Source organism: Taeniopygia guttata, chromosome 23, assembly GCF_048771995.1.
Source record: "Taeniopygia guttata chromosome 23, bTaeGut7.mat, whole genome shotgun sequence".
Taxonomy (NCBI): Eukaryota; Metazoa; Chordata; class Aves; order Passeriformes; family Estrildidae; genus Taeniopygia; species Taeniopygia guttata.
This window is the reverse complement of record NC_133048.1, coordinates 5,788,094-5,807,534: the sequence shown is the minus strand read 5'-3', so window position 1 is coordinate 5,807,534 and position 19,441 is coordinate 5,788,094. Positions and strand designations below refer to the sequence as shown.

Genomic DNA, 19,441 nt, shown 5'->3' with positions numbered 1-19,441 from the left:
CATCTCTGAGTGCAAAACACCACAGAGATCATGGACAACAAGAGCAGCAGAACATGGAATGAGGGACGGTGGCTCTGTGGGAGTGACCAGCAACATCTCACTGATCAGCAAATATGGGAAAAAAATCAAACTATAAATCCCCTAAAACTGCTTCCTCCTGAAATGTGGATTATTCTGCAACATCCTCAGGGCTGGGGTCTGCTTTCGGATTAGTTCAGCAATTTGAGCTTTTCAGCTTTCTTCAGTTGCAAAATTTCACCAAACCCTTGAGTTCTCACATGCTTTTCCAGCCTGTTGATGTGGATTCCATCACAGCAAAGCAGAGAGGAAATGCTGGGTTGTTACTGCCTTCTCTTGAGGGCACAAAAAGCATCTATCTCCCTAAAAACACTCGTGCTCACTTCACACATGTGAGGACTTCCACACCTCTCAAATGCCAACTCAATGAACCACCTGGGAATCAGAAAAACTGGGAGGAAGGAATCCACACCCACTCAGAGCCTCAGTACTTCACCATCAATATTTCACCTGCTGCTCTTGGCTCTCTTTGTTGTCTGACTGCTCTGGGGGCTCATCTAGTCCCTGCAAAATTTGACTTCCAGACATAAAAGGTCTGCAAGAAAGCTGGAGAAGGACTTTTTACAGCACAGGACAAGGGTGAATAGCCTTAAACTAAGAGAGGAGGGATTTAGATGGGATCTTGGGTTGGAATTGTTCCCTGGAAGGGTGGGGAGATGCTGGGATGGAATTCCCAGAGCAGCTGGGGCTGCCCCTGGATCCCTGGCAGTGCCCAAGGCCAGGCTGGAGCAGTCTGGGACAGTGGAAGGTGTCCCTGCCATGTCAGGAGTTGGAATTGCATGAGTTTGAAAGTCTTTTCCCACCCAAACCATTCCAGGATTCTGTGATCTCTCCCTCTCCCCACTTTAATTCACAGCCTTGCTCAGCTCCCTCAGAAGAAACTCAGCCCAGCTGCAGATTTCATCCTGTAGCCTGTCCAAGGAAGCAGAGCCAAGAAAAACCATCCCAACTGCAGCCTTTCCTCAGGCAGAGAAGCCAGGGGAGCTCTGGGAATCATCAACTCCACGGATTTAGGGAGAGCTGTCGAAGCCTCGCTGTGCTGTCTGCATCTGCTGTCAGCACAGCCCCACATTCCAAACCCAGAGATCAGTGCTAAAACGTGGGATTGAGGAGTAGGAAAAGGCCAAGGAACCTCTGCAACAGGAGTATTAACCTGAATTTACAAATTGTATCAGAAAAGGGCGCCTGGGGCATTTCAGGCTGCTGGGAAATGCATTTGGAGTGAAAAGCTACAAAGCCCTGAGACGGTTCTGGAGGAGTTCAGGGAGATCAGCCAACATTTCAGTGAGGCTGTTCATGTGCAGACAAATGAAGGATGATTTCCACCACGTGGAGGAGCTCACTGAGGGAACTGCAAGGAAGCAGAACCCCAGAGTTATGGGAATTCTGGAAGTTAAGATTTCCCTCAGCCAATTTCTTCTGCAATACCAACATCTGACATCCCTAATCAGATCAGACATGGGTAAAACCTTCCTCTTCCTCACACTGCCTTCAGCTGTGCTCCCTGCAATCCCTTCCAAGGATGGGATGCTTCCCCACAATCACAAAAGGCACATTTAGGGATGAGATCCCTTGTTCAGGACAGATTTCCTGCTGCCAACAGAATGGCAAAAGTCAGATTCCTTTCATCCAGGCTGAGAGTGGCAGTGGGCAGCAAGGACCCCTGGCTTTGGGGTCAGGAATTAAGGGAATGGGCACAAGACCCCTGGATTTACACACACCTGGCTGGGGAATGATTCCTGATCTTTACTGCAGAACTTCAGGCTGACTAAAGGCCCCTGTTTGCTTTCTCTGTAGGTGGAAGCTGCCACAAGGGTGAAAACTGAAAATAACAGATCTTGTCTGACAGCCCAGCAGGGCCTGGGGGGCCAAGGGACAGCAGCTGTGTCCCCACTGCTCCCCCAAAATCAGGGAGAGGTGAGAGGGGATTTGGGCTTCACAACACAGAAATGGAGCTGGGAAGGGGCTGCAGCCCCAGGAGAGGCTGAGGGAGCTGGGAAGGGGCTGAGGGAGCTGGGAAGGGGCTGGAGAATCCCTGAGGGAGCTGGCAAGGGGCTCAGCCTGGAGAAAAGGAGGCTCAGGGGGGACCTTGTGGCTCTGCACAGCTCCTGACAGGAGGGGACAGCCGGGGGGTCGGGCTCTGCCCCAGGGAACAGGGACAGGAGGAGAGGGAACGGCCTCAGGCTGGGCCAGGGCAGGCTCAGGGTGGGCAGCAGCAGGAATTTCCCCATGGAAAGGGGCTCAGGCCTTGGCACTGCCCAGGGGGTGTTGGAGTGCCCATCCCTGGAGGTGTCCAAGGAACCCCTGGAGGTGGCACTCAGAGCTCTGGGCTGGGGACAAGGTGGGGATTGGGCACAGTGTGGATTTGATGCTCTGAGAGGGCTTTTCCAGCCTCAGTGATTCCATGATTCCCAGACAGTTGGTGACACAGAGGTGACATCATCTCCACATGGACAGTGCCCATCCACTTGGTATGAAATAAAAAATGCAAACCCAGGCAGAAACCCAGAGCCCCCGAAACAGGGACCCTTCCCTGCTCTGCCTTCTTTTGGCAGGGTTTATTTCCACTAGTGAGGTGCCACATGTGCCAAATTTGAAATTTTAATTTTTAAAGGCTGAAAGAAACAAATAAAAACTCCTCAAACTTTTAAATGAGCCTTCACTTAAATGGAAAACCCTGACAAAATGCAAATTCCAGGCTTCCCACTCCTGCCATTCCAGCTCCATCTCTAATGCTTCTCCAGAAGCAGCTCACTTGTGGAGCCCTAATGTTTTGAAAAACACACAACTTTCCTGGTTTAGAAGGAATTCTGGCATCCCAGTCCTTACACCAGAGCAAGACAAAGACTTGGAACTATCTGGTTGCTTTCCTTTTTGAACTCTACAGCAGCTATTTAGTTTAATCATTAAATTTTCCATCATTAACCTCCCAAAGATTCTGTAGAACAGAGCAGCCAATTGAGCTCCAACACAGATATTTACATTGCTTTTAAGGCTGTGAGATAACTCAGCACAAACTTGGCAATGCTTTCCCTCGCTCCAGAGTGCCAGAGGCTCTTCTGCTAAAAAAATCAGATATTTTAGGGAAGCCAGGGAGAGTTATATATCCCTGCAATCAGCTACAACAAAGGATTCCCTTCTACTTTGAGGGATATCAGACTTGCAAAGGGAGAGCAATAAAGTTTAGAATCATTACCCAAACGAGCAGAACAGGAGCAGAGCAGGAGTCGATTGCTGGAGCCAAGCCCAGCATTCAGCAGGAGCCAAGGGAGTCTGGGCTTGTGTGGGAGAAAGGTCAAACAAACCTAAGCCAGGCTCAGAGAAAGGTTTGTAGTAGTGGACTCTGCCCTTAGGGTTTAAACCAGGCTCAAGCTGAAGGTTTGAACTTGTAATTGCCTCAGGCTGCTCTGGCTGAGCAAAGCTGAGTGTGGGGCTCAGCAGAGCTCACACCTGGGCCCAGCAGGGCTCACACCTTGAATCAAGCAGGGCTCACACCTGGGCTCACACCTGGGCTCACACCTGGAATCAAGCTGGGCTCACACCTGGGCTCACACCTGGGCTCACACCTGGGCTCAGCCCAGCCCACCATGGGGCTCAGCAGAGCCAAATGTGGGGACCAGGAGGGCCCCATCTGGGGCTTAACAAAGCCCCACGTGGGGCTCAGCAAAGCCCAGTGCAGGGCTCACCCCTTTGCTGAGCAGCTGCTGGCTCTCAGTCACTTCCTGGGCTCCAGGGCGGGTGTTTGAGGATCTTTTTAGAACTTTTTACTACTTTAAAGCTGTTTTTCAATGCCAGCTCCTCAAGACAGCCAGGATCACCACAGAGGGCAGTGCTGTGGGAACTGCTGTGGGAATTCTGATTATTCCAGCTGCCATGGGACGCAGATCTGCTCTAGTTCCCTGGGAGGACACACACAGCACGAAGACAGTGACAACACCTCCAGTCTTCCTCCATTCCTCTTCCCAGGACAGGATCCTGAGCTCATCCCACCCCACACCGACTGCACTGGAGCCACAGGACTGGGTCAGGGTCAGGGATCAGAGATCGGGGATCAGAGATCGGGGATCAGGGATCGAGGATCAGGGATCAGGCTTAGGATCAGGGATCAGGATCGGGGATCGGGATCAGGATTGGGGATCAGGGTCAGGGATCAGAGATCGAGGATCAGGGATCGAGGATCAGGGATTGGGCTGAGGATCAGGGATCAGGCTCAGGATCAGGATCAGGATCAGCTCTGTACCTGCTGCTGGGAATTGTAGTCAAACAGCCCCACGGTGGCCGCAGCCGAGTCCACGGGGACCTGAGTGCCGGAATAATCGAACTGCAGCGGCTCCATGCCCACGTGCTCCATGGGGTCCAGGGGCACGCTCTGGGATTCCATGTTGGAGAAGTCCTCCACGGGCTTGGCCCCGTTGGTGCTGGCCAGCTGAGCCAGCCCCTCAGAGCCGTTCTGGCTGGGGCCCAGCAGATCCACCTCGCTCGCCGAGTTCTGGCAGTTCCCGGGCGTGCGGCTGCGTGGGGAGGGAAAAGGGGTCAGCAAAATGCTCCAGCCCAGCATTCCACCCTCCACAAGCTGCTGGAGTACAGGAGGAAAAATAAAGGCATGGTCTCAAACAGTTCTTCATATTAACTCTATGGACAAATTGATGTATTTTAAAAAAATAAAAACTAAAAGCAGGAATGCTCCATCACACCCCCAGACCCAGCAGAACTCCTCAGAGGTGCTGTAGAAGATGGGGGGGAAAAATAGGGAAGGTCTGAAAAAGTTAATTCTACTGAAAAATTTATTTTAAAAAATAAAAAAGAAATACTCCATTATTTTAAAATTAAAAATTTTAAAAGAATGAAATTTAAAAATACCAGGAATACTCCATCCCAACATCACACCCCTAAACCCACCAGAACTGCTTGGAGGTGTTGCAGTAAAGGGGGGGAAAAATAAAACAAGATGGTCTGAAATAGTTAAATAGTTCACCAAGTGAATTCTACTGAGAAATTGATGTATTCAAAAAAATAAACAAAAAATAAAACCAGGAATGGTCCAGCCCAGCATCATAGCAGCAGTTCACCCCCAGACCCACAAGAACTCCCTGTAAGTTGTAGAAGTGCTGTAGAAGTATTGTGGAAGACAAGAAAAAAATAAAGAGATGGTCTGAAATAGTTCCCTAGTTAATTCTACACAGAAGTTGATGTATTTAAAAAAATAAAAGCAGGAATGCTCCAGCCCAGCATGAGACCCACCAGGACTGCCTGCAGGTGGTGTAATAAGTAAAAAACATGGTCTGAAATAGTTCCCGGAGTTAATCCTACAAAGAAATTGATGGATTTTAAAAACTAACAAAAAATAACGCACAACCCCCAGTCCCTGGCCTCAAACACCTGTTACAGAAAAAATATTAAAAAATTCAGTTTCTGTTTTCTCCTCAACTCAGAGTCAGACAGAACAAGCTACAATCTCCCCAAATACTTATATCTAATGGAGTATTTGGTGATTTTTAATTGTGTGTAGCTCTGGCACCAAATCTCACTTAACACCACTCTAAGGTGGCTGCCACGGGTTCCTGATCACCCAAAACAAGGATCTGACTTCATGGGAATGCTTCACATCCATGGAAGAGCCAGGAATGTGCATTTCCCAGCACTTTGTTTGGCTTTTACATTTTATTTCACCATTCGTTTGGCTTCTCCAGTTTTCCTACAGGCCACCAGGAGATCCAGAAATGAGCGAGGAACACAAATGCATCAATGACATCAAGGGCCACAGTTTCAAGAGGTTTTCACCCCTGCAGAGCTGCAAGGAACAAATCCAAGCCCCCAGCTGTGATGGGGACAGGACAGGAGCAGAGGCAACACTTCCCAGGGGGGTTTCCATGGGAATCCCGCACAGAGGGATTACAAACAGCAGTGAAAATCACCGGGATCCCACCCAGCCTGAGCTCTCAGGTGTTCCCACCCTCTCCCGCTGCTTCCCTGAGGACATTTAGAACATCCTGGGGACACTGCAGCATGGAACAAACCTTCCCAAAAACATCAAGTGCATGCCCAGGTTTGGAATTGGGCTGACTGCACAGGGATGCCCAGAGCCAGGGGCTGTTCTGCTCCTCACCCACCAGTGAGGGACTGGGGGACACAGGGAGGGTGACACAGCTGGGACAGCTGATCCCAACTGACCCAAGGGGTTTGAGAAAAGAGATTTTACCGTTTATTTACCAAATCATCTGGGTCAGACAGAGGAAGGAGTTTGTCACAAGGAGGGTGGGGAAGCCCTGGCACACATTCCCAGAGCAGCTGTGGTTACCCCTGGATCCCTGGCAGTGCCCAAGGCCAGGCTGGACACTGGGGCTGGAGCACCTGGGACAGTGGGAGGTGTTCCCAGATGGGATTTAAGATCCTTTCCAACCCAAGCCACTCTGGGATTCTGTGATATCCCAGCCCACACAGCACCCAGAGCTGAGGGAAGAGGGAAGGGGAGGGTGTTTGGAGTGCTGGTATTTGGTCTTCACCAGTCCCTGTCACAGAATCCCAGACTGGGTCAGGCTGGGAGGACCCCATGGGGACACTGGTGCCACTCCCTGCTCCAGCAGGGCCATCCCAGAGCTCAGGGCACAGCAGGGTGTCCATGTGGCTCTGGAATGTCCCAGGGAGGAGATTCCAGCCCCTCTCTGGGCTCTGCTCAGGGCTGGCACTGCCCAGGGCAGCTCCTGGGCTCAGCCCCTGCCCAGGGCTCTGGGGCCATCGCTGGGCCTGGAGCAGAGCCTGGCCCTGCTCTGCCCTCCTGCACACAGGGACAGACAGGGACAGACAGGGACAGACAGGGACACTCAGGGATGGACAGGGACACCCTCAGGGATAGACAGGGACACCCTCAGGGACGGACAGGGACACCCTCAGGGACGGACAGGGACAGACAGGGACAGAGAGGGATGGACAGGGACACCCTCAGGGATGGACAGGGACACCCTCAGGGACGGACAGGGATGGACAGGGACACCCTCAGGGACACACAGGGACACCCTCAGGGATAGACAGGGACAGCCAGGGACAGAGAGGAACAGACACGGACAGCCAGGGACACACAGGGATAGCCAGGGACGTCCTCAGGGATGGACAGGGACAGAGGGACACTCAGGGACGGACAGGGACAGACAGGGACACACAGGAACAGCCAGGGACACCCTCAGGGATGGACAGGGACAGAGAGGGACACACAGGGACACACAGGGATAGCCAGGGACGTCCTCAGGGATGGACAGGGACAGAGGGACACTCAGGGATGGACAGGGACAGAAAGGGACACACAGGGACATCATCAGGGACGGACAGGGACACCTCAGGGACGGACAGGGACACCTCAGGGACGGACAGCCAGGGCTGAGGGCCCCTCTCGAGGCTGAGCAGCCCCAGCTCCCTCAGCCCTTCCTGGGCAGGGAGATGCTCAGTGACCCCCAGTGGAGCCCAGCTTTCCTGGGAATGGGGTGCCTGACACCTTCCCTGGGATGTGCTGCCCAAATTCCTGCCTTGGCTTCGCTTCCATGCCCAGTTTTTCCTTTCCCCATTCAAATGTTCCCACCTCAGCCCAAGAGTTTTCACTTTTCCCCTTCCAATTCTCCCCGCCATGGCCCTGCAGGGGATGGAGTGAGAGCCTGGAGAGGCTGAGCTTAGCCCCCAAGACTGATCATTATTCACTGATTAATCACTCAGCACCGACACACATACCTGAAGTCTTTGACATCGGCGTCGATCCCGTTCTGAACAGGCAAACCATTGGATTTATCCATCACATCCCCCTCCTCCTTCAGATCTCCCAATTTATCTCCATCAAACGTGCCCTTGCTTTTCTTATCCCCTTTGTCATTCTCATCACTCTCTGCATCCCTTGGCCCCTGGGCAAAAGAGACATTGTTTTAATAAGCTGAGTTTTCAGATCAATTTTCCTGTTACCCCAAGACAGTAACAAATCAAAGACACATGTCACCATAAAAGAACTCACTTGCAAACATTAATTCTACCCAAAAATAAAATAGCTAAAAATGCAAAATATTCAATAATAATCAAAGAAATCAGGGAATTAGCTCTCATTCTTCCAAGAGGTGTTTCATGTCTTCACATTTCTTCATTTAGTAACTCAAGGTTTGCTTTTATAGGCTCTAAAAATCCCATCCCAAAATAATTTTAAGGAATTCTCTTTCTAGATGGGACTTAAGCACTTCAAAGTCAACACCAGCAAATGCTGCAGGGGCATAAAGTGAATTAGTGCCTCTCTGAAGTGCCTGGCTCAGTGTCAGAGACAGCTGACTGGACAAGTGTTTGAAAATCACCTCAGTTTTGGAGGCATCAACAGTGAATTCCAAGGCACAGCTCATTTAAAAACACTCAAATAAATCACCGCCTCGGTCATTGGCCCCTGTAATCCTGAAGCACATTTCTTTGGGAGAAAAGGGAAAAAAAAGAGGGAAGAAAAGGATTTCTGTTCTGTTGAGCATTCCATGAGTGGCGTTACATCTGCAGCGAGTCTGCATTTTATTGCACTTGGGAGGAGAATAAAGGGTGATGATGCCTGGGGCAGTGTTTTGAACAACAAAAGGGAGAGGAAAAACAACATAATTTATGATAAAAACCAGCAAGGGGCATATAAACATATTTATCAGAGGCAGCTTTGGTGCTGTCACAGGGACAGACATCCAAAGCCTGCCTTCCGCTTGACTGGAGGGAGAAGTGCTCTGCACACAACATTTCTGCCTCTATCCACTGAACCCTTTTCCCACTCTCTCTGACTGGAGGGAGGGATTTTTCCCTTGTATTTAGAGAAAAAAAAAATTGTTGTGAAAGCAAAAATCTTTTGGTGTTGCTTTTAAAGAAAATAAAATTGTGTTTCCTTAATATTCGTTGGAAACACCACCTGTAAGTCCAGCTGTGGAGCAACATTCCCCCAAATAAGGGGGTTCAGCAGTGACAGCTGTGTCACCACTGTCACTCTGACTGTGCTGAGGAGCAAACCCCTCCTGACTCCCTGGGGATAAATCGCCTCTTTGCCCTAAGTGCTCACATCCCAAAAATCCTCCCTGCTCATAAATTGCCTCTTTGCCCTAAGTGCTCACATCCCAAAAATCCTCCCTGCTCTCCCAGGGCACCCCAGGTCCTTGGGCACCCTCTAATGAGGGCCAGCAACCCCAGCAGGGCTGAGGGAAGCTGCAGAGGACAGCAGCCAAAGGAGGCTTCCCCCCATTTCTGGAGCCTTTTTCCCCCCTCCAGGGTTTGATGCCAGCTCTGCCCACATCCATAACAGGAGGCTGGGCCCCTTCCCCACCCCACAAAGGGGTGCTGCCATTCCCCATGGGAAACAAGCTGCCCAGCAATGCCAGCTGTGAAACACATCCAGCCACTAACAGGAGCTCCAGGGAAGGCTGCCTGACACCAATCTATTTGTTGGGGGGGTTTTATCCCAAAAAATTGCGTAAGGAAAACCTCCAGGGTAAGGATGAACATTATGCCATGACAGTTATCACCAGGTAAAGAGTTTGGAGCTGGAATCCCATTTGTGGGATCAGCACCAAGGCTCAGTGCAGGTTTGTGGGACCTTCCCCAAGGATTAGCATGGATGGGGTGTTTCTGCTGGGGGGTTTTTCCAAGCATGCAAGGAATGCCAGCACCTTCCCATCTCCCATCCCACATCCCCCAGCCAAGGACTAAACCTGCCCTGTTTGAGAGAACAGCTAAACTGAGAGCAAGAAAGAAACCTCTGCCCTAGAAATGATTCACAACCAAACAAACCGAGCAGCAAAGGGAGAAAAGAGCAGAAAGGTGGCAGTCAGGCACTTACAAACGCTCCTTTCCTTAGGCAGGAGTCTCCAGGAGATGAGCTCAGCACATACTCCACCATGCTCACTCCCAGCCCTCCACTCTCTGACCGTGGTGACAGCACTGAGTTGACTTCACTGTTCACATGGAAGCCCTGCCCAGGCCTTCTCTGAACCATAATTGGCTGGGAAACAGAGTGATCTGGAACAGAAACATGGGAAACTCTCACAAGCAGATCCAACTATTCAAAGGAGACAAATTAAATCATTCAATATGTACTCCCCAGGGGCTTATTTGCACTCAGAAGTGCCAACTTTGTGATTCTGCTGATGTCCATTAGTTAAGCCAGGATGGCTTTCTTCATTTTTTAAATACTACAACATGTAAACCTGCAAGTGAGAGCTAGGTTTAAAATCTAAACTTATAAAATGCCTGAAATTTAAGACTAATTAAAGGTTGCAATTAAAAAAATAAAGTTTCAGTTTTTAGTTTTAGTAAAATTCTTGGGTTAGCACAGTGAAAACAAGTTTTGGCTTGTCATTTAAAGCACGATCCTGCTGCTCCACCAGCCCCGTGTCCTTTGTTCCACCAATTGCTGTGTTCATGTCAAGATCAGAGATTTTTTTGGCTGCTCTTTCCTCAAGAAAAGGTTTCTGAGGAGTTCATTTCTCCTTCTTCATCCCCCTGTCCTCTTGCCCCAGCCCTCTGCTATTGCTGAGGCTTTGAGGCCCCACCAGGACAGACTCGGGGTCTCCAAATCCTTTGGGCTCTGCCAAAATCCCTGCCTGGGAAGGGGAGAGTGACCCCAAAAGGGAGGAAAGGGGAAAGGGAAAGAAGGGATTCTCTGCTCCTGGCAACAGGCAGGGAGTCCAAAATATCAGACAGCAGGTCTGGGAATTGCCAAGGGCTGGTGGGACAGGGAAGAGACACCAATACCCAGGGATGCTGACACTGGAGCTTCCTCACGAAGCAAGTGAAAGGAATTCCATCCTCTCACTGCTCCTGGCTAAACTTCCTTCTTTTCCCCATCAATGCGGCCACAAAGGGACTTGGGCTGGGGAGATTTTTTGGGGTAAAGCTTCCAAAAAAGGGGAACAGCCAGTTTTAACCTGGCACTGCTGCCACCTCTGTGTCCCCAGGAGGGGGAAGGAAGGGCAGGACTGCAGCTTTGAGCTGCTGGGTTTGAAGGGTCCAAATCCAGAACTTTGGGGTAGAGTAAAACCCCAAATCCACGTGGGAGGCCTGCAGTGCATCCTGTGGGCACGGATGGAGAAGGTTTGGAGCCAAGGAAGACCCAGGCCTCACCTGGATGGACTGGGGGGATTGTGGGGGGAAAAAGCTTCTCCAAAAAAAGAGAAAATTTTGTTTTAACCCAGCACTGCTGCCCAGCTCTGTGTCCCAGGAGTGGAAGGAGGGCAGGACTACAGCTTGTAGCTTTTGAAAGTTCTGAAAAGCCTTTAAAGGTTCTAAATCCACAACTCTGAGGCAGAGGAGTGAAAACCCAAATCCAGCAGTGCAGCATGAGCATGGATGGAGCCAGGGAGGATCCAGGGGAGGATCCAGGCTCCACCTTCCCATAGGGGCTGCACCACACTGATCCAGCCAGGCACATTTCGAGAAGCTCTGTCCCCTTTTCATGGCCATGTTTTAATGGAAATAATAAAACAAGGCTTTATCACTACTTTTAAAACAGGGAAAACCCCACACAACAGTGAGGTAAATGTCATTTCCTGGGAGCTCTAAATGCCATTTCCTGGGAGCTGGAGCTTTTGGCAGCTGCACCAGACACCCAGCTGTGTTTCAGGAGCAGATTCATGACACAGAAACCATGGAGAGAACAATCAAAGGTCAGCATTTAAAACCCAGCACTTGCAGGTTTGTTTTTTTTTTTTTTTCCTAAAACCAACCTGAATATTCTCCCCCAAAGTTCAGAATTAGGGAGAGTCTCTAAGCCAAGAACAAAATCTTTGGCAGATAAATTCAATACTAATTCAAAACCTCAGTTTTTTAATTTTTAAACTGAATGTTGCTCTCCCATCAAGTCCAAAATCAGGGACAGTCTCTGATGCAAGAACAAAATCGTTGGCAGATTTAACTCAACACTAATTCAAAACATCTTTTTTTTTTTTTTTTTTTAACAGAATGGTGGGTTTTGGCTGGTTGGTTTAGTATTTAAAAAATGAAGGGTTTTTTTTTTTTAGTTCATCTTGTTCTCCAAGATCTTTGTTTAAACTTTTCAGCTGATCCATTCCAAGGTAGAAAACACATCAGAAATTGAAATTTTAAGCATAATTTAAGATTTTTAAGCAGATAAACATGAATTTACACATATTCACATTACACAATGTTCTGACATCCCTGGATATCTTAATTTTATCACAAAGCAAAGTGAGGTTTTCTATTTGTTTTTTATTACATAAACCAGATGGGTTTTTAATCTTTTCAAAGCTGTATCATCCAGCCTGGCCACGGACTTTGAGCAAATAAATTGCGCATTTCTGTATCCAACCCCAACTAAATTAAGGAAATAATTGAGCTACCTGATGTTCCCCAAGCACTGTCTCTCCACTGATCTCCCAGAAATATCCCTTTTGGTCCATCTTTGCTGGAATCATCAGATTCCCAAAACTTTTTACCCGGCAACAGCTGCTGCAATTAAAACAAAACAAAACAAACAAACAAAAAAAAAAGAACAAAACAAAGCAAAGCAGGATTAAAATAAGTATAAAATGCCAACATAAACCCCATAAGCATCTCCCTTCTATCAGGTATCAATCATTAAACACAACTGATATAATCAAATATTTACATCTCCCAGGTGAAAGCTGAGGGAACAATTCCATCTCCCCATCCCTGATTTTCCTCCCAGCTCCAGGAACTCCCCACACGTCAGACACTCTCACAGACACTCCCCAGCCTCTCTGCACTCACAAGGGAAAATAAATGAGGGGGAAAATATTTGCATTTTCCTGAGTTCACCTGGGAACAAATTCCTGCCTCCCAATGGGAGCTGCTGCTGGAGGGACACAACAGCGACAGGGAAGCTCAGGAGTTCCCATTTCTCCTTCTGCTGAGGACTCTGCTGCTCCAGGGGTTTGGGAACACTGATGGGAGGGAGGGCAGCACCTGCCACGAGGGGGAAAAGCTCCTGGGAATATGACAGAGCCACCTTGAGCTGGGACAGAACAGGAAAAGCTCCCTGGAATGGGACAGAGCCACCTTGAGCTGGGACAGAACAGGGAAAGCTCCTGGGAATGGGACAGAGCCATCCTGAGCTGGCACAGCCCAGGGGTCCTGGCTCTGAAGGTGGCAGAGAGAACAGCTGCTCTGGGAATTCCAGCCCAGCCCCTCCCCACCCTGCCAGGGAACAATTCCCAATTCCCAATCTCCCATCCAGCCCTGCCCTCTGGCACTGGGAGCCATTCCCTGGGTCCTGTCCCTCCCTGCCTTGTTAAAATCCCTCTCCTGTATCCTTCTTCCCATTCTTTAGGGGGTTTTGGGAACAGCTTCACCAGGGCCACCTCCAGGCCCTGAGGTGGCATGGGGACAATATCCCAGTAAATCCTCTGGATGGGATGGATGGAAGGAATTCCCAGCAGCACATTCACTGCAAATTAACCATGAAATGAGCCTTGCCTGAAACTGGGATAAAACTCAAACTGAAGATGAAAAGAACGTGAATCTGCCTGAAATTCCCATGGAACAAACAAGAACCATCAGTTCTGGGGATCTCTCATCTGGATCAGGAATGGTGATAAATCCTGACTGGTATCTGTTTCAATACCCTGACTGATAGCAAATTAAATATCCTGATAACCACTTCAATATCTTGATTTGATATCAAATTCAATATCCTGACTGATATCAACTCCTGTTAACTCCAGCAGCAGATGGCAAATCTAAGGCGGAACTCAAGGAGTAAATCAGCTGCTGGCTGCAGAGGAAGCAGCAAGAACTGATTTCACAGCTCTTAGGTGCTGGTTTAAAGCACAATCACAAAGTTGTGCTCTCCATTTCCTCCCCAACTCAACAAAGAGCTGTTTGTTTACAAACCAAATCACTCTGCAGTGATTTCAGACAGGATTTCTCCTCACACCCTCAACATGGTGCAGGCTGCTCGAGGATAAAAGCAGGGACCCTGCCCCACACTCCTCTTTCTGCCATCCCAAAATAACCCCAAATGGAAGGGCAGGAGGCTCCCATGAGCACCAGTCATTCCCAAACACAGATGAACCTGTTCCTCCGTCTGCACGGGGAAGGAGGGAAAAGCCAAGCCACTGCTCTCCAGTATTTATAAACATCAACACGTATCAGGTGTCTTGCAAATTTTTTTTAATCTTCTGTCGTTCCTGTATTTCTTCAAATACAGCTTTTTTTCCTCCTGCTGCTGCCACAGCGCAGAAATAACAACTCTCCTCATGGCATTGCAAGGAATTTTGAACAGAAAGCAGCACAAACTGATTAAACTGAATTTTAGCTGCAGTTAAACACTTCCCGTTTCTCCTGACAACACCTGCTTGGAGCAGCCTGGGACAGTGGGACGTGGAACTGGATGGGCTTTGAGATCCCTGCCCATCCAAAGCACTCGGGGATTCTCCACACCTGCAGCAGCTCCAGCACACCTGGGGCTGTGCCAGCACTTCCTGCTGGAGGGGGATCTGCAGCTAATCCAGCCCTTCCCTCTTCGCCCTGCTCTCCTCTACCCCTTTCCTAAGGAAAATAAAACCTTCACCAGCACAGTCCTGCAGAACTGCACCCCAACACCTTGTGAATTTTGCAGTGAATCACACCCAAGGGTCACAAAACGTTTTAATTCTCCCTATCTCCTGCACACCCCTGCTCCTGCACAGAGAACCCCAGCTCTGCTCTTTCCAGTTTAAAATCTCCTCACCAGAAACACCAAGTTTCCAACTGGAAAAGCAGAAACAAACAGAAGAAAGAAGTTAACCTCACACGGAGATTCCAGAACTATTTACAGATATAAGGGAATCCCCAAAGCCAATATTAACAGATGCTAATGAGGGGAAGGGGCTTTGTTCTGTCAAGTGCTCCTCCAAGCAACACAGAGCATTAGCAAGCAGCAATCATCTGCAATTATGCAACAGGCTGCTAAGACAATAAATTCTTCCTCAGGGAAAGTTGTCAGTTGCAATGGAAGGAAAAAAAAAGGGTATTTTCAGTGACTCTAAAGCAGTTCTGCAGGTTGGAAATTTGAAAAGAATAAGCAGCGGTTTAGAACCAGAGTCATTTATTCATTCCCTGGTTTTTATTAAAATTGACCCTATCCACTATGAAAATAATCCTGCTAAGCCCTCTTACAAAGGACTTACCAGTTAGGCCAATATTCAATTTGGCAGAGCAGGGAGGAGGGGAGGACTTACCCATCATCAACAAAAGCAATTCTTCCAGCAGCCAGGACACACAGATCCCACTGAGATGGGATTATGAATTAGACAAATTAAGAAAACTGATCCCCCTCAGACAAGGCAAATATTAAGATAAAAGCAGCCATCTGTGCAGTGCAGAACTGGGTTTGTCTGCAGCAACAGGCAGGGAAGGCAGAGCAGGTATTTACAGCAGGTGTTTACCTGGGTGTTTACAGGTCCTGCTTTGTGCCACAGATGTTATCGGCAGCAGGGAGGGCACCCGGCAGCAGTGCCAGCAGTGCCAGCCGTGCCCAGGGAGGGGAGCTCCCAGCAGCAGTGCCAGCCCTGCACAGGGAGGGGAGCTCCCAGCAGCAGTGCCAGCCCTGCACACCCCTGCACTGTACTGGGACAGCCCTGGCACTGCCCCAGGACAGCCCTGGCACATCCCTGCACAGACCCGGGAGAGCTCTGCCCTGCTCTGGGACAGCCCTGGCACTGCCCTGGCACTGCCGTGCAGGGAACAGGCATTGCCTGCCCGCTCTGGGACTCACATCCCTCACAGCTCTGGAGAGAGAACAGGAAAGGGAGCACAGGGCTGGGAATGTCTGACCATTCCTTCAACTCCATCTGCTCCCAGCCCTGCTCTGAGCTTCCTTGAAGTGCCAGGGCAGCTGCTGTGGCACCATCACCAACCTTGCTCCACTGCTCCCATCTCCATCCTGGCCCCCCTGCTCCCATCTCCATCCCACTGCTTCCATCTCCATCCTGGCCCCACTGTTCCCATCTTCAACGGTGCCAGCGCTGGGGAAACTGAAAAACTCAACCCAAACATTTTTCCCAACTGCCAGTGCTCCCCAGCTGCCAATGAATCATAAATTTATAGGGCCAATAAATCAAAATTTGTGGGAACACAACACATCAGTAGCATGGAAAGCAGAGGCACAGGGCTTTAGTTTGGGGTGGCTTTTTCCTTCATTTTTGTTTGGTTTGTGGTTGTTTTCTTTAATCCAGGTAACTGAAGTGTCACAACCACCGGGACTGTGTCCCTCTGCAGGGCCTTCTCCAGGACCTACCCAGCTGCACCAATGGGGCATTAACCACAGACATGGGCACAGAATCATGGACTATCCTGAGCTGGAATATCCACAAGGGTCACTGATCCAGCTCCTGGACCCCCCAACAACCCCACCCTGGGCATCCCTGGGGCTCTGGCAGCCTCGGGGCCGTGCCCATTCCCTGGGCAGCCTGGGCAGTGCCAGCACCCCTGGGGGAAGAACCTTTCCCTGAGCTCCAGCCTGCCCTGCCCTGGCCCAGCTCCAGCCGTGCCCTGGTACTGTCCCTGTCCCAGAGCAGAGATCCAAGCTGCCTCTCCAGGTTCTGATGTCCCACAGCTCCCCTACAACGATCCCCAGGGGCTGCAGGAACCTCACTGCCCACACTCAGTGACCCCAGCACTGCCACCTGCAAGGGCAGCAGCCCAGCAATAATTAAACACTTTGAGCTAAATGTATAAAATATTCCTCACCAACATTTCTCTTCCAGGGCAGGCTCCAATTCCCTGCTACCCCCAGTACTCCAGTTTGAAGTTAAGCACCTCCAGTTGCCTCATGGCTCTGTGTCCCCATCTTCCTCCCACCCTCAGGATTAAGTTTCACCAGCACCTCACCCAGCTGCTCCTGACTCCAGACCCAGACTTTGCACAACCTACTCCCAATCCAAGGTCCCAAATGCCTGTAAGGGGTTGGGGACAAACCCAAGTGCAGCTCACAGCCCCTCTGTGCTGCCCACTATCCCCAGAGACCCTGCACCGAAATTCCCTGCTGCAAAGCTACAGATCCAAGGGATTCAGCAAGGAAAAGCAGATGTGCAGCTCCCCACCCTGAGGCTGGGGGACAAAGGGAACTTGCAGGGCTTGTGTTAAGCCAAAGAGAAGGGTCAGGGCTGTGGGATCAAGGCCTTAAGTGCCATATGGGCAGAGCCACAGCACCAAAATCCCACATGGAACTGCTAGACAAAGCTCCAAGGTGAGTTCTTCATCCCAGGAAACAGCCTGGAGAAGGTGCTGGAACAGAGGGACAACATCCCCTGGCCCCAGAGCTGCTTTCAGCATTACTGACCACAGTCACTACCAACAGCACAAAGCTTTCACAGTTTAGAGTGGAGAAAAGGGGGCTCTGGGACTCTTTTCAATCCCTGCTCGAGAAAATATTGCATTTCCACTCGCTGGAAATTCAGGAATATGAGGCTGGGAGTCTGAGGATGGAAACAGCCCCAAGAGAGAAGAAAACTGTGGGGGTTTTTAAAGTATTCTTAATGTTCCCAGATAAGGGTATCTGTTGATCTCCAAGTATTATCTATGTTTTGAGAGTAGGATAGATAAGAGATTTAATTGTTTGACAGTGCCCTTTAAAAAACTGCTCCAATGTCTTCACAAACTCCTTCAATTACTGAAATTATGACGGTGCTTAACAAGGAGCAAGAAAACTAGAAGATAAAAGAAATCTAACACTGAATGCAGAAATGCTCTTCCTCATCTTTCTCCTCCAGGTTTTTCACTATGGATTTCACTATCATTCATTTCAGACTCTCTGACTTTCTCCCCAAGCTTCCTTCTCATTCCAGGATCAGAAAGGGTAAAAACCACCAGTGCTTTGCTAAGGCATCTAAACTGCACAAAATCCAGGCGATTTTTCACATGGTCCTGAAAGCCAAACCAGATCCTCTGTGATCTCCTGAAATCAGCCTTGGAGAGATACAGAGAAAATTCAGCGGGATAAGAATGGAAACTGTGAGACTGAGGGAGAAAAACCCCAAGAGAAACAAGAAATAGTGGTTTAGCTGAAGAAGAAGGGTGAGATGTCATCTTTCCCAAAAAAATTGCTCATTCCAGCATGTGGAAAAGCCCAGTGACAAAAGGATGCCATTGCCAAAACTTTCTGCATCACAGTTACAAGAAGAGGGGAAAAAAATGAGTCATAACTGGAAGGCAAAGCCCCAAAAACAAACCCAAACTCGCTCCTCTCAGAAATGCCTAAATAAACCAAAAGGTGGGAGAACTCAGCAGTTTTAGGAATTCCTTCAGGCGTTCCAGCTCTGTGACCTTGTGTCCTGACAAGCAGAGCTGAGCACTGAGAACCTGCTCACAGCCAGCCTGGGCTCCCTCTCTCTCTGAGCATGAACTCCTGCCCAAATGAGGTGTCACAAACTCATCTCCTCAGAACATTCCCACCCCCAGCATTCCACAGGCAAGCTGCACATGGAGCACAGCAGCTGCTGTGCAGCAGCTTCAGGCAGGTTTTTAATGTCATGTTTGCTCCTTTGAAAATCATTTTCACCTCCTCATAGTCAACAGTCTTAGGGTAAATTAATCCAACCTGGAGAAACAGATTTTCCTCTCAAGTCAAATCAAAATCCAACCCTGGATGATGGTTTTCCACAGAAGGAAGGGGGGAGAAAGAAAGGGGGAGAAGTAAAGCAGGGACCCAAAGCAGGGACGGAAGAAGCAACAGGGGAAGGAAGGAGGTTTTTGACCTGAGAGAGGGCACCTTACTATGAATCCCACCATGCCACAGTCCTGGTTTGCTCTTTTCTCCAAAACAGCAACTTTGGGTTCCAGGGGTTCTTATTTTTTACACCTGGCTCATGCACTGGGTAGCAGACAGGATGAACTAAACATGGAGGAAATAAACTGGTCTCAACTTGAGAGGAGCATCAGACTCGCATCAAGCTGAGCTGCCACACATGAACACCCTCCTACCAGACACGATTTTCTCCTCTGTCCTTCCACAAGGGACTCACTAAAGGCAAAAGGAACCAGGCAAGGCAAAGAAGTCTTTCCATTCAACTTCCAGGAACCTACAGGAACAAGCTATTCTTTCAGGTCACTCTAAAACCAGGTAAATTCTCTTTTTTCTAAGAAAACCAGTGGGCATTTCCCCCTAAATCTGCCACCTCCTTGCTGCTGTGAGGGATTAAATTAATTAACTCTGGATGGAGTTCTGTGAAGTTCCAGCTGCAGGCCCATTATCTGTGCCCTGCTCTTTCCCTCCTGCAGCCCTGGCTTACCCTGCCAGTTACTCCAAACCTTAAACACAGCCCTGACCTTTCTGCAAGAACCAAAAACAAGGTGGGCAGGACTGGAAACAGAGCAGCAGACAATGCCCCGCAGCACAACGAGGTCTGAGCTCAGCGAATCCCAA

General features: G+C 49.5%; 1 protein-coding gene across 7 annotated transcripts in view; it reads right to left on the bottom strand.

The window, feature by feature from the left end:
• PUM1 (pumilio RNA binding family member 1) overlaps positions 1 to 19,441 on the bottom strand; it is an 80,887-nt gene that overhangs the window by 41,103 nt on the left and 20,343 nt on the right. For 4 of the 7 annotated variants that reach the window (XM_030290231.4, XM_030290236.4, XM_030290235.4 and 1 more), the window contains exons 4-7: positions 12,417 to 12,525; positions 9,899 to 10,077; positions 7,795 to 7,961; positions 4,319 to 4,589 (exon numbers count right to left, since the gene is read on the bottom strand). In XM_030290231.4, coding sequence (XP_030146091.1) covers positions 4,319 to 4,589; positions 7,795 to 7,961; positions 9,899 to 10,077; positions 12,417 to 12,525 — 726 coding nt within the window. The remainder of the gene's footprint in view (positions 1 to 4,318; positions 4,590 to 7,794; positions 7,962 to 9,898; positions 10,078 to 12,416; positions 12,526 to 19,441) is intronic. The other 3 variants (XM_030290233.4, XM_030290237.4, XM_030290234.4) reach the window with 1 other exon arrangement.